At 36.4% G+C, this 15,258-nt stretch overlaps 1 protein-coding gene across 1 annotated transcript in view; it reads left to right on the forward strand.

The window, feature by feature from the left end:
• Positions 1-10: 10 nt before the first annotated feature.
• LOC136032464 (uncharacterized) overlaps positions 11-15,258 on the forward strand; it is a 44,223-nt gene continuing 28,975 nt past the window's right edge. Inside the window, exon 1 of the mRNA XM_065712774.1 lies at positions 11-176. Within this exon, the coding sequence (XP_065568846.1) occupies positions 56-176 (121 nt within the window). The 5' untranslated portion in view covers positions 11-55. The remainder of the gene's footprint in view (positions 177-15,258) is intronic.

Consider the following 15,258-nt stretch of genomic DNA (forward strand, 5'->3'; position numbering starts at 1 on the left):
ATTCAAGCTTTCCAGAATCGTTAAAATTTAAAATTTGAAAATATGACTCTCATAGATGTATGGATCAGTTTCTTTTGAGAATCCGTACAGGAACATGGCAACGGATAATAACAAAGAAGATAATCCAGAGAGTAGCTGGCCACGAAATGATCGGCCTTTGGATAAGGGGGTTATAGGTAATGCATATATTTACTGTGCCTGGTTTCAAATTCAAAAAAGTGATAAGGTAAGCATAGACTACCTAGGTTTGACTAGACTGCTCCTACTAGTTTAGACTCTTGTACATATTCATACACTCTAGCTTTGAAGAATATAAATAAGGGTTCAAAACAGTTCTTAGTAATCAATATCTTAAAAATCTGTTTTCAAAAATTTGGTAGATTCTCAATGTTCAAATAATTTAGCTAAGCTAGAATGAGAGTAAAGATAGATTTGCAATTTTCAGCATAATTTAGCTAGCCTAGCACAAAAGTTAATGTGCCACCTGATGCCTTTTCTCATGCTCTTTCATAGTCTGTTAAATTTTGTAGTTTACAGCATAGCCTAATTTAGCTATCATGGAATTAAATAGGCCTATATTATTTGATACCTTTTCTGAGGCTCTTTCATAGTTCAATAATTGCTTCTGGAGTTGTTATATTATGAGCCCTTAAAGGACTAAAAATAATGAAAATGCCCATTGTGACAAAAAGTTTAAAAACATGTCTAAGAAAATGGCTAGTGGAAAATAATTCCCATTTGTAACTGATTCAGGAATGGTGATTCCTGATTTAACCTCTTTTAGAGTTCAAAATGTCATTGTTAAACTATGTCCTAGCTAAATTAGTTTGAAATCTTTATTAAATTATAATAAGATTTCAAAATTTTATTAAATCCTTGCTAAATTATGTTGAAAACTGAAAATTTACCTTCTGAGAAACAATCTAAGAAACAAAATCTAGAAACAATTCTAATTTGAATTCTTAGAAACAATCTGGTCAAACTCTTTGATTTTATCCTGTAGACATCAAACTTTGTAGGTTAAAATTTGCACTTTGATGCAGGCTTTGCAGATGATATAATTCTCCTTTCTTACTTAAGAGAAAAGCTTCAGTACAAAATAAAGGAGCTTTTGAAAGAAGGTGAACAAATAGGTTTGTCAAAAAGCACACCAAAGACAAAAATCATGTGCAATAATGTGAATAAACTATCTGCTGAGCCACTGACAGATAAAGCAAAGGAAACTGAAGAAGTAGAGATGTTTAGATATCTTGGGAGTCTAGTGAGCACTGGTAGAAGCCCTGAGTATGAAGTCACCACACATATTGCATGCACAGGAAGCATCTTTGATAAGTTAAGAAATGTGCCCCTTTCTCTTTGAAGTTAAAACTGGGGCTCTAAAATAGTAACATGCTATAAGTACTATTGTATGGTTCTGAAAGCTGGGCACTGACAAAACAGCAAGAGAAAAGAATCCAAAGTTTTGAAAATAATTGTCTTCAGTAGATTCTCGAAATTACCAATTCATTCATTAGAGAGAAGACTAAACAGCCACTCATAATTGGTAAAGTCATGAGAAGTTAGTGGCAATATTACCACCAACCTATAGACCATATATCCTATAGACCCATTTCTCTATGGTCAGTCTTGGGTAAAATTCTAGAGAAAATGGTACAACAAAGATTGGAATGGTTTTTGGAAGTTAACAAAATGCTGTGAAAATCTCAGTCAGGCTTTTGGAAAGGTAGATCTTCTGTGTATAATGTCATTATTCTTGAAGCAGTCTTCAGAAAAGTCAAAAGTGAAGATAAACCACTAATTGCTGTGTTAGTTGATTTTCAGGCTGCTTTTGATCATGTAAATAGATACATCAGGTGTGATGCTCTAAGATGTATGGATTTCCATGAAAAGGCAGTAAATTTCATATTTGATTGATTGTCTGATTGCAGTTACAAAGTCAGAGTAAACGAATATTATTCTGAAATAGTCCAACTTTATGCTGGTGTACCACAAGGTTCTGCACTTAGTCTTTTGCTCTTTATGCTGCTCTTAAGAACTTCTCTTCAGTTGTGATGCTGCTGGTAGAGCTGAATTTGCAGATGATCTGGTAATTTTGGATACTGCTAAAAATTTGGACCAATCAGCAAACAAAATCAACAAATGATGACAGAGCTGCTGATATTCTCAAAAGCATATTCCCAACCAATCTCTGCCAAAAAACCAAGGCCATAGTTTTTCACATGGAAAAGTCCCTTCATCCCCCAGTTATTGGACTGGACAGTATTCAAATCATGTATGATACTTTGCCAAAGCTTTTGGGTGTTATATTAAACCCAAAATTGACCTGAAGAATCAAATAGAATCAGTAAAACAACCTTATAGTATAAATAGACTATAAAGAGACTTTTGATCATGAAATGACTGGCAGGTACCAACCTAATCCTCCAACCTAATCTATTCAGGGCCTCCCTCTTTACACCCTCCCAGGAAGTTCCCATTTCCTTTAAATCTTTATTTATGACATCCTCCCGACCCAAACGAGGACGACCTGCTTTCCATGTAGCCCCAGACGGTTGGCCAAAAAGGACAATCTTTGGCAATCTGTCATTCTTCATCTGCAGAATGTGGCCTAGGCATCTCAGCCTTTCTTTTATTATAGCCCTAGAAAGCGGGATTGAACCACATTTTTTGTACAACCTACTGTTTGAAATATGCTCAGTCAGCCGAGTACCCAGAACAATCCGTAGGCAATTTCTCTGGAAAACATCTAATACATTTTCATCTGCTTTTTGGAGCGCCCATGCTTTAGAGCCATATTTGACTGTCATCACTGTAGCGTCCAATATTCTAATTTTGGTTTGCAGACTTATCTTTCTATTCCTCCAAACCTTTTGAACTGTGAAAAAACACCCTTAGGCTTAGCTATTCTACTTTTAACATCTTCACTGCTCCCATCTTCTTTACTAATAATACTACTAAGGTAAATGAAGCTTCCAACCTGATCAATCTTTTCGTTACCCAACGCCACCTTTTCATCTTCACTTATTCCTAGCCTTAGTGACTTAGTCTTCTTAACATTAATTTTCAAGCCTAATCTAGCACCCTGAATTTGCAAAACCTCTAAAAATTCATTAGTTTTGCTCACACTTTCATCTACTATGCTTACATCATCAGCATAATTTAAGTCCAGGAGCGTTTTTCCTCCCCTTTTGATTCTGTGGTCTTCAATTCCCTTTCCTGTGCTCCTTAAGACAAAGTCCATTGAAATGATCCATATAAAGGGGGATAGAACATAACCCTGCTTAACCCCTGATTTAATACAAAACCAGTTGCTAACCTCATTTCTTACATTAACTGCAGCAGTATTATTCTCATACATAGCACAAACCACTTTAATGTATTTTTCTGGTATACCATATAAGGATAAGACCTTTGTTAACGCTCTTCTATTAACAGAATCGAAAGCTTGCTCATAATCGATAAAACTGAGGACCAAAGGTGTTTTGAAACGAAAAGACTTCTCAATTATTAACCTAAGATTGAAGTACATTCTTTTTGTTTTCATACGATCTATCACTCAGATAATTCTTGTACAAATCCTTTCTACTCTCTATCAAACATAAAGCTTTTTCACTAATATTCCTAGTTGCAGTCTTAGCACTCTTCCCTAAGACACCATCAGCAACTTACCAAATTGTTTTACTAAAATTATTCCATCCATCTTCCGCATTGTCAGATTTCCCTTCCGAAATTTTAGCTTTAAATTAACCTTAGACACTACTAGATGCTGATATTTACTTTTAAAATCAATAACAGCACTCCTATACACCCTAGTATCTTATATTGATCCTGCTAGTCTTCGGTTGACTATAACATAATCAAAAAGGTTTGCTGTCTTACCATCATGTGCATACCATGTCAACTTATAGGCCATTTTGTGACCAAACATAGTTTTCTTTATAACTAGGTTGTTATACCTACAAAATTGCAAAAGTCTATAGCCATTACTGTTTTCTTATCCTACACCAAATTAACCTAGGCTAGGATACCATCTATCCCTATTTCTTCCAGCCTGGGTGTTAAAATCTCCTAGCAAAAACTCTACCTGGCACCCTGTCTGTTCGCTCCTGTAACTGTAAGTAAAATTCATCTGAGTCACTTGTATCTCCGTCAGTTGGTTCAACAGGGGTATATACTACTATAACTGATACCCTGAACTTTTTAGTCATAATATTAGCAATTAGTAATCTATTATTAATACCTTCCCAGTCTAAACGAGACTTCGCAGCTTTCTTATTCATCATGAGCCCTACTCCCTGTCTATGTACCCCATCCTTCCTGCCTGAGTAAACAAATTCTATGTCACTTAATTTCACGCTTCCTATCCCTGAGATATGAGTTTCTGAAACTCCTAATAAATCCAGTTCAAACCATCTGTATTTGTCAGTCAAAATTTCGATATGATAGTCATTTTTTAACGTCGTAACATTCCAAGTTCCTATTTTCATGTCTTTAAATCTTTGAAATTATTTCAGCCTCAGGAAAAGCAATGATCCTGGAATACCAGAGCAGGAGAGGGACCAACATTTCGTCTTAAGTCTACACCAAAGCGCTTAAGCCGGCTTAGAACTGGACAGCAAGAAGTCCCTGGGACCTCCAGTAAGTTGGAGGCTTTGTGCAATCCTGGGCCCATCTTGATCACAACATGGGTTTAGCACTTGGCAGTGCTCTTCTATCAACAAGAGTCGAAATCCTGCACAGACAGTCCCAAGCCTATTACCTCCGACTCATTATATATTCATGCCTACAAATATTATGCTACTACTGGGAGGCAACCCATAGTAGATAAATTGGCTAGGAATAGGTTTTTCAGCCCGAAAACGCACATCAAAACAAACCAAGCCCAGAAAAATATTCAATCATCAGAATCCCGTGCGAGTGCTTTATTGTTTACTAGGCTATAATTTCCTCAAGGGGCGCCACTCCTCAAGTGGGAAAAGTTGACCGCAAGTTTCCCATTCTTGCAGGTACACCGAAAGGGTCGAGGCAGCCCTTTACAGAGGTCGTTGTCCATAGATCTGGATCTTACGCCCTGTCGCAGCTGTCCTCCTATAAAGGATCCTCCCACGATAGTGTTCTGCATCACCATACTACTGTTACTACTCTTACTACTACTAAAGATAAAGGTATTAGGCACAAATTCTGGGGAATGTTGAAACAGTGTAGATCTAAATCAAAACACAATATGCGCAGACAGGTTGCCAAAAGGATTTATCAGCAATGCGTTAGAAACGGTTTTATTGTATTAAGTTAAAACTTTCAGCATGTGTAGAGGAGGGTGTTGAAAAAGCCAACAGTGCTATAAACATTCAACCAATTTTACTGCTAGTACAGCTATTGCTGAAGCTTTCGAAGAATGTTTAGGCAGATGTAGAACTAAACCAAAATGACCTATGAGTATGTAGCTTGTCAAAAGTGTATTTGAGCACCATGTTAGGAACAGCTTACATTATTAAGTTGGAACTCTCATGATATCTTGTGGTAGATTTTAAACTAACCGATTGGCGCTATATTGTTACAATTACAACTACTGCTGTAACTAATGAGGTTAAAGGTATCAAGGTGAAAATTTTAGGGAATGCTTAGCAAGAGTTTCAGTCAAACAGCTCGTGGTAACGAACTGTATGTAAGGAGTGAACCGGCTCAATAGTAACCAAAACTCTAAAAAATGGAATTTTGGTACTTATAGCTATATCAAAAGAATTGTATTTTAATGCTTATTTTAAATATATAAGTTTCATCAAGTTTAATCTTACCCATCAAAAGTTAAGAGTCTGAGAAAATTTGCCTTATTTTAGTAAATAGGGGGAAACACCCCCCTAAAAGCAAAAGAATCTTAACGAAAATCACACCATCAGATTCAGCGTATCAGAGAACCCTATTGTAGAAGTTTCAAGCTCCTATCTACAAAAATGTGGAATTTTGTATTTTCTGCCAGAAGGCAGATCACAGATGCGCGTTTATTTGTTTGTTTTTTGTGTTTTTTTTCTTCCAGGGGCGATCGTATCGACCCAGTGGTCCTAGAATGTTGCGAGAGGGCTCATTCTAAAGGAAATGAAAAGTTCTAGTGCCCTTTTTAAGTGACCAAAAAATTGGAGGGCACCTATGCCCCCTCCCACGCTAATTATTTTCCCAAGGTCAGCGGATCAAAATTCTGAGATAGCCATTTTATTCAGCGTAGTCGAAAAACCTTATAAATATGTCTTTGGGGGCGACTTAATCCCCCACAGTCCCCGTGAGAGGGACTACAAGTTACAAACTTTGACCAGTGCTTACATATAGTAATGGTTATTGGGAAGTGTACAGACGTTTTCATGGGGATTTTTTGGTTGGGGTGAGGGGCTGAGAAGAAGGGGATATGTTGGGGGAACTTTATATCGAGGAATTTGTCATGGCGGAAGAAAATTTCCATGATGGGAGCGCAGGATTTTCTAGCATTATTTAAAAAAAAACAATGAAAAAATTAATATGAAAAAGTTTTTTCAACTGGAAGTAAGGAGCAGCATTAAAACTTAAAACGAACAGAAATTATTACACATATGAGGGGCTCACCTCCTCCTAATACCTTGCTCTTTACGCTAAAGTATTTTTAGTAATTTCAACTATTTATTCTACGGCTTTTGTGGTTCAGGGGTCATTCTTAATGAATTGGTAAGCTTTAGCTTTAGTGTAAAGAGCGAGGTACTGACGAGGGGGTGAATCCCCTCATATATGTAATAAAAACATGACAATACAAAAGTTCGTTACGTAAGCTAATTTATAAGTTACGTATATCTTTTACTAATAAAAACATTCGTAAAAAATTGAAAGTTCTAGTTGCCTTTTTAAGTAACAAAAAATCGGAGGGGACTAGGCTTCCTCCCCCGCTCTTTTTTTTCTCAAAATCATTCGATCAAAACTATGAGGAAGCCATTTAGCCCAAAAAAATAAATATATAAATTTCGTTTTAATTATTCCTCTGCGGAGAGCCAAAATCAAAACATGCATTAATTCAAAAACGTTCAGAAATTAAATAAAAAAAAATTTTTTTTTAACTGAAAGCAGGAGCGACATTAAAACTTAAAAAGAACAGAAATTACTTCGTATGTGAAAGGGGCTGCTTCCTCATCAACGCCCCGCTCTTTACACTAAAGTTTTTTACTGCTTTAAAAAGAAGAGTTGAGAGAAAGAGTCAAACTTTAGCGTAAAGAGCGGGGCGTTGATGAGGAAGCAGCCCCTTTCATATACGAAATAATTTCTGTTCGTTTTAAGTTTTAATGTCGCTCCTTACTTTCAGTTAAAAAAACTTGTTTTTTTATTTATTAAACAAAGGAAACTATGTGCATGTATGTTTTTGAAAAGGACATATCAATAGCATAGGCAATTCAGTGCTATCACAGAAACTTTTGAAGGAGCTTATTTGATTAGAAATTAAAAGTTACAGAGCCCTTTTTAAGAGTCAAAAATGATTGAAGGGCAAACAGCCCCCCCCCCTCCCAAGTTCACTAACTCTCCAAACACATCCGATCAAAATTTTGTAATAGCCATTTTGTTCAGCACATTTTAAAGGTCCAGTAACTGTGTCTGGGGTTGTAGACCCCCCAAAGTCCTCTGAGTAAGGGCTATAAGTTATGCAGTTTGCACAATGCTTATATATCATATTTGTTATTGGAAAGGGGGCATGTTTGATCTGTGCATACAAGTGAAGGTTTTGAAAAGTTTTGAACTAAATCAAAACATGCCTCGTGCATACTGGTTGTCAAAAGGGGGAAACTCAGAAATAACTAATTACTTCAAAATAGCACTTTGATGGAACGATGGGGGGCTGATCCATTGATCAAGGGCATATTGAGGGAGGTGTTGAACTACCCAAAAGACACCATTTGAATGTTACCACTATTGCTAATATTACAACTGCTATGTCTACTACTTGTAATGAGATTAAGAGTTTTAAGTTGAAACTTTCAGGGAACTTTTTGAGGGGGGGGGGTTGATGTAAATCAAAGCACAGTACTCGCATACAGGTTTCCAGAAGGATGTATGAGCAATTGTTCAGGAATAGTTCAGAGTATTGAGTTGAAACTTCCACGTTCTGTTGAGAGGAATATTGGAATCGGAATTGGAAATAACCAAAAGGGACTCTGTGCATGCTACTCCTACTGTTACCTCGTTACTGTTGCTATGACTACTTCTACTGAGGCTAAGGGTAGTAAGTTGAAACTTTTGAGGAATGTTTGGGGGGATCTAGAACTAAATAAAACACACTGTGCAAGCAGGTTGTCAAAAGGGTGTATCAGCAGTATCCCGGGAACGGTCTAAAGTATTAAGTTCAAACTTTCAGGACGTGTTCAGGGGGGAACTGAACTAGGCAAATTGCAAAATGTGCATATTATTAACACTACTAAAACTGCTAATGCTGCCGCAACTACTTCTACCACTACTAATACTGCTACAACTGCTTATGTTATAGCTACTACTGCAACGTCTTCTATTAAGCTAACTGAAGCTAAAACTAAGGCTAAAGCTTTAGCTGAAGCTAAGTGTATTACAGTGAAATTTTCAGGAAATGTTGAAGAGGATAGTGAACTAAATTGAAACATTTTATTTGGATGGAGGCTATTAAAAGACCATAACAGCTAAATCTCAGGAACAGTTTGGAGCATTAAGTTGAAACCTTCAGTTCGTGTTAAGGGGAATATTGAACCAATCAAAATAAACTATATGTATGCTACCACTACTACTACTAATGCTAATACTACTACTAAGGTTAAGCATAGTAAAGAGACAATTTCAAAAAAATGTTGGGAAGTTAGGGGTATGTTAAATTAAATTGAAACTCAATATGTGTATGCATGCTGTCAAATGACCATTCCAGCAGTATGGCAATTCAGCATAGGTTATTTGTTGGATTACAAAGGCTAAGGGTATTAATTTGGAGCTTTCAGGGACTATTGAGGGGGATGTTGGACTAAATCAACACTTTATGTACATGCAGGTCTCCAACAGGATGTATCAGAGTTATTACAGAAACATCTTAAAGTATTAAGTTGAAAATATTAGGGCATGAGGGGGAGATGTCGCACTAGACCAAAACAGCACAATGTGAATATCCTTGGTTAATACTAAGTTAATACTTGTTAATACTACACTGTCATCATTAATATTACTCTTATTGTTCCTACTATTACTTCTGCGAGGGTACAGATTAACTCTAGACACTACTAGATGGCGATCTTTACTTTTACAATCAATAACAGCATTCCTATATACTCTGGTTTCTTGTATTAATCTTGCGAGTCTTCGTTGTGGAATAAATAATCAATAAGGTTGGCCATCTTACAATCATGTGAGTACCATTTTAACTTGTGTGCCATTTTATGACCAAATTTTGTATTGACCATTATTATATTGTTATACCTACAAAATTGCAGCTGTCTATAATACTCTTAGTTCTTCATGAGGTGTTGTAGAGATGCCCTTTTGACTATTTGGTTGTACATAATGTCTTTTGCTATAGTTTACTATCCTTATTAACAATTTTGTGAAAATTTTCAACTTAATACCCTTTGCTGCCCCTGAGATATTGCACCAGCATTCGCATAGTGATTCGGTTTTAAAGCAACATTTAGTTTTAAAGCATAATGGGCAAATTGGATAACTATGGGGGGGGGTGACGTAGCCAATATTTCTAGAGATATATTTACTGGACCGTTTGACTATGCTAAACAAAATGGCTGTCTCAAAATTTGATCGGAAGTGATTGGAAACTTATGGGATATAGAGCACGGCTGCTTGCCCCTCAATCACTTTCGGCTCTTAAAAGGGCACTAGAACTTTTAATTTCCAATCAAATTAGCACCTTTAAAAGTTTCAATCGTGTTATGTGCTATGATAGAGTAGCACGGTCTATGATATTGGCTATTTGTCCAATTAGAAAACCTGCAGGCATACAGTCTTTTCGTTTAATTGACCCTCCCCCTCTCCTCCTAAAAGATCTCTAGAAGTTTCACCTTAATGCCCTTAGTGTCAATAGTTACATTAACCATAGAAATTGTTTTAAAAGTATACAAATATTGTCTTCTGGCTAGTTCAAAATCCGCCACAACTTATTATGAAAGGTCTAAATTTAATAAAGTAAGCCGTTCTTGAGATACTGCTTTGTCATTCTTTTGACAATATATATGATCATAGTTCGTTTTGATCTATAATGATGATAGAAGGTAATAAGCTTACCTAAGGTATGGATGTCAGGTGATTGATTTTTCTTCTAACGATAATTTCGTTAGAAGAAAAATCGAATTAACCTGATGATGACAGGCACAGGTCCTGTCGAAATTATCGTTAGAAGAAAAATCAATCACCTGACATCCATAGCTTAGGTAAGCTTATTACCTTTTATCATCATTATGTATGAAAGTCAGGTTGGCCTCAGAGAATACGTTTTGATTTAGTTCAGTATCCACCTAAATATTCCTTGAAATCTTTACCTTAATACCCTTAGCCTGTGTAGTAGCAATAGTTGTACTAGCAGTAGTAACATTAGCAGCAGTATGCAAATAGCACCTTTGATACTTCGACATCCTTTTCAACACACGATGAAAGTTTTGACTTAAAACCATCAACTGTTCCTGAAGCACTGCTTTTATGTCCTCTTGACAACCTGTGTGCGCATAGTGTCTTTTGATTTTAGTTCAATACATTTTCAGTATTGCCCTAAATTTTTGCCTTAATACCCTAGCTTCTGTAGCAGTAGTAGTAGCACCTGTAGCAATAGTAGTAGCAGTAGAATTAATATTAGTAGCCTAAGTTTTAGTAGTAGTAGGAGCAGAAGGATTAGCATTATGATAAAAATATTGTCTTTTGGTTAGCTAAACATCCGCTTCAACAAGTCCTGGAAGTTTCAATTTAATGCAATTAAGCATTGCTATGACATTCCTGATATGTCCTTTTGATAACCTGTATGTTCATATGCTTCTAGAAATTTTCGTCTTAAAATGTTCTTACCCTTACAAGTATTTGCAATAGAAGTAATAGTTAGAGCAATAGTAATAGCAGTAGTAGAACTAGTAAATGTGGCACTGTTAGTTGTATTAGTGGTAGTGTGGGCATATTACTATTATTTAGTTTTGACCCAAACTATACAAAGGTATAAGACGTGGAGTAACACGAAGAAAATCACATAAAAATACAGTGCAAATCAAAATAGAAATTACATGGAAACCAGTTGTAACACATAAAAAATTAAAGACACTAAAACAAAAGAGAAGAAACATAAAAGGAGGGGGAAAGAAGACAAAAAAGAACTCACAACTTGCAGAATCTAATAAAGCAGTACTTTAGGAAAATATGGACGCAAAATGCCTTTATTGTTATTATTAAATAAAAAAAAATAAAGTTTTTTAACTGAAAGTAATGAGCGATATTTAAAACTTAAAACGAACAGAAATTTTTGCGCATATGAAAGGGGCTGTTCCCTCCTCAACGCCTCGCTCTTTATGCTAAAGTTTGACTCTTTCTCTCAACTCTACTTCTTAAAACAGCAAAAAACTTGTTGTTTAATTTTACTCACTCTTTACAATACTAAAAACGTGGAGTAACAAAAGAAAGAAAAAAATAAACAAACAAACTAAAAAAGGAAAAATAACGGTTACGTGGGAGGATCTTTCCATGGAGGAATTTTTCATGGGGGCAGAGAATTTCCATGAAGGGGGGCGCTGAATTTTCCAGTATTATTTAAAAACAACGAGAAATTAAATATAAATAAATAAGTTTGTTCTACTGAAAGTTAGGAGCAACATTAAAAATTAAAACGAACAGAAATTATCACGTTTATGAGGGGGCTCGTCCCCTCCTCAATACCTTGCTCTTACGCTAAAGTATTTTTAGTAATTTCAAAAGTGTTATTTACTCTAATTAAACGACCTTAGTGATTCTGGGGTCATTCTTAAAGAATTGGAAAAAAAATTGAACTTTAGTTTAAAGAGCAAGGTATTGACGTGGGGGCGAACCCCCTCCTATACGTAATAAAAATATACGAATATAGGAGTTCGTTACGCAAGTTAATTCGTAAGTTAAATATAATTATTACTAATAACAAGAGCTAAGAGCTCATATGGCACTTGTGACGAGGCCGGAAGAGCCAAGAGCTCATATGGTATGAGCTCTAGCAAAATTCTAAGAATCAATAGATTGATTTAAAAAGAAAATCAGAGACTTATTGCCGGTCTGGATTTAAAATAAGATCTCTGAGTCATATCAAGTCAATTTGTGCGGCTCCCTGACACGCCTACCAATTTTCACTGTCCTAGCACGTCTAGAAGCACTAAACTTGCCAAAGCACTTAACCCCACCCCCTAACTCCCCCAAAGAGATCGGATCCAGTACGATCACGTCAATCAGGTATCTACGACGTTTGCTTATTCTACCCACCAAGTTTCATCCCGATTTCTCCACTCTAAGCGTTTTCTAAGATTTCCGGTTTCCCCCTCCAACTCCCCCCGATATCAACAGATCTGGGATTTGAAATAAGAGCTCTGAGACATGTGTTCCTTCTAAATATCAAATTTCATTAAGGTCTGGTCACCTGTAAGTTAAAAATACCTCAATTTTTCTAATTTTTCCAAATCAACACCCCTCAGCTCCTCCAAAAAGAACAGATCCGCTCCAGTTATGTCAATCACGTATCTATAACTTCTGCTTGTTCTTCCCATTAAGTTTCATCCCGATCTCTCCATTCTTAGCGGTTTCCAAGATTTCTGTTTCTCCCCTCCATCCCCCTATGTCCCCGGACCCGATGCGAATTAGAATTGAAGCATCTGAGACATAAGATCCTTCTATATATCAAGTTTTACTGAGATCCGATCACCCATTTGTAAGATAAAGATACCTCAGTTTTCACGTTTTCCAAGAATTCCGGTTTCCCCCTCCAACTCCCCCCAATGTCGCTGGATCTGGTTGGAATTTAAAATAAGAGCTCTAAAGCACAAAATCCTTCTAAATATCAAATTTCATTAAGTTCTGATCACCCGTTCGTAAGTTACAAATACCTTATTTTTTCTAATTTTTCCGAATCACTCCCCCCTCTCCCAACTCCACCAAAGAGAGCAGATCTGGTCCGGTTATGTCAGTCACGTATCTTGGACATGTTTTTATTCTTCCCACCAAGTTTCATCCTGATCTCTCCGCTTTAAGTGTTTTACAAGATTTCCTGCCCCCCCAACTCCCCCCCCAATGACACTGGATCCTGGCGGGATTTAAAATAAGAGATCTGATTTGCGAGGTCCTTCTGAATATGAATTTTCTTTGAGATCCGATTACTCCTTCGTAAGTTAAAAATACCTGATTTTTTCTAATTTTTCAGAACTAACCCCCCCCCAACTCCCCCATATAGATCGGATTCTTTCCGGTTATGTCAATCACATATCTAGGGCTTTTGCTTATTTTTCCCATTAAGTTTCATCCCAATCCCTCCACTCTAAGCGTTTTCCAAGATTTTAGGTTCCCCCTAACTCCCCTCCAATGTCACCAGATCTGGTCGGGATTTAAAATAAAAGCTCTGAGACACATTATCCTTCTAAATATCAAATTTCATTAAGATCTGATCACTCTTTCGTAAGTTAAAAATACCGCATTTTTTCCGATTTAACTGTCCCCTCAGTCCCCCCCCCAGATGGTCAAATCGGGGAAACAACAATTTCTAGTTTAATATGGTCTGGTTTCTGATAATTCTGCCAAATTTCATCGTCCTGGCTTACCTGGAAGAGCCTAAACTAGCAAAACCAGGACCAACAAACCGACAGAATTTGCGATCGCTCTACGTCACTTAGTAGATACCAAGTGCCATAAAAACGTTCGTAAATAAATTTGGTAGCCTTTTAAAGTTACAAAAAATTAGAGGGTAACTAGGCTCCCTCCTCTATCCCTTATTCTAAAAAAATTAGAAAGTCATTTAGCCAAAAAAGTAATATTAATATACAAATTTCGTTTTAATTATTCATGTACGGTGAGCCAAAATCAAAACCTATATTTATTCAAAAACGTTCAGAAATTAAATAAAAAAACAAGTATTTTTAACTGGAAGTAAGGAGCAACATTAAAACTGAAAAAGAATAGAAATTATTTCGTATAGGAAAGGGGCTGTCCCCTCCTCAACCTTCCGCTCCTGACGCTAAAGTTTGACTCTTTCTCACAACTCTACTTTTTAAAGCAATAAAAAAATTTAGCGTAAGGAGTGGGGCATTGAGGAGGGGACAGCCCCTATCATACACGGAATAATTTCTTTTCGCTTTAAGCATAACAATAGCATAATTCCAAACGCCTTAATTGCCCGTTACTTGGGAAACGACTTGCAATAGCTAATTAGTGATAAAACTGGACATATCCATACTAAACAAGGCTTAAATATAACTCAATAAGGAGCAAGAAAAGTATTGTTAGTAAAAGTAGAAGTGGTAGTAATGCTAGTTGTGACATACGCATATCCATTCATGAAATACACCCTTTTGACAATATGCATCCACATAGTGTTTTTTTTTATTAAGTTCAATGTCCCCCTCAATATTCTATCAATATTTCAGTTGGTCATCCAGTAGCTTTTTGATCAGTTTGTCATCCCAATCGTGATGCCTTAGAAGTTTTTTCTTGATACGGTAGCCTAAGCCGTTCCAAAAATAATTGCCGATACGCCCGTATCGGCAAAAACTACTGGAGGGCAAAGAGCCCCCCTCTTGGTTCCTTTTCTGCTCTCCAGCCCTCCTGTAGCCTTTATATTATTGAATCAAATTTTGATATATCTGTTTTAATTTTCATTTTTATAATAATAAAATAAAACTGTCTAAAATGTAATTAAATAAAAAACTCGATACGCCCGTATCAGCAATCTGTATGCACACATTATGTTTTGATTTAGTTCAATCTTCCCCTTAACGTTACTCGCTAAAGAAGAGTTAGGCCCTTTTGATAACCCATATAAACATAAAATGTTTTGATTTAGTTCATCACTCTCCTCAACATTCTCTGAAAGGCTCACCTAGATGCCCTTTATATTTTGAGAAAGTAAAGGTCAAACATGCCCGCCTTTCTGAATAGCATATGCTATATGAAAACAATGAATGAATTGCCTAACTATATCTTTGCCCTAAGGGCTGTGGGGGGTTGACATCCCCAAGGACATAATTACTGGACCTTTAAACAACGCTGAAGAAAATAGATGTCCAAAATTTTTGATTTTATGTTGTTTTT

Source organism: Artemia franciscana, chromosome 10 (genome assembly GCF_032884065.1).
Source record: "Artemia franciscana chromosome 10, ASM3288406v1, whole genome shotgun sequence".
NCBI lineage: Eukaryota > Metazoa > Arthropoda > Branchiopoda > Anostraca > Artemiidae > Artemia > Artemia franciscana.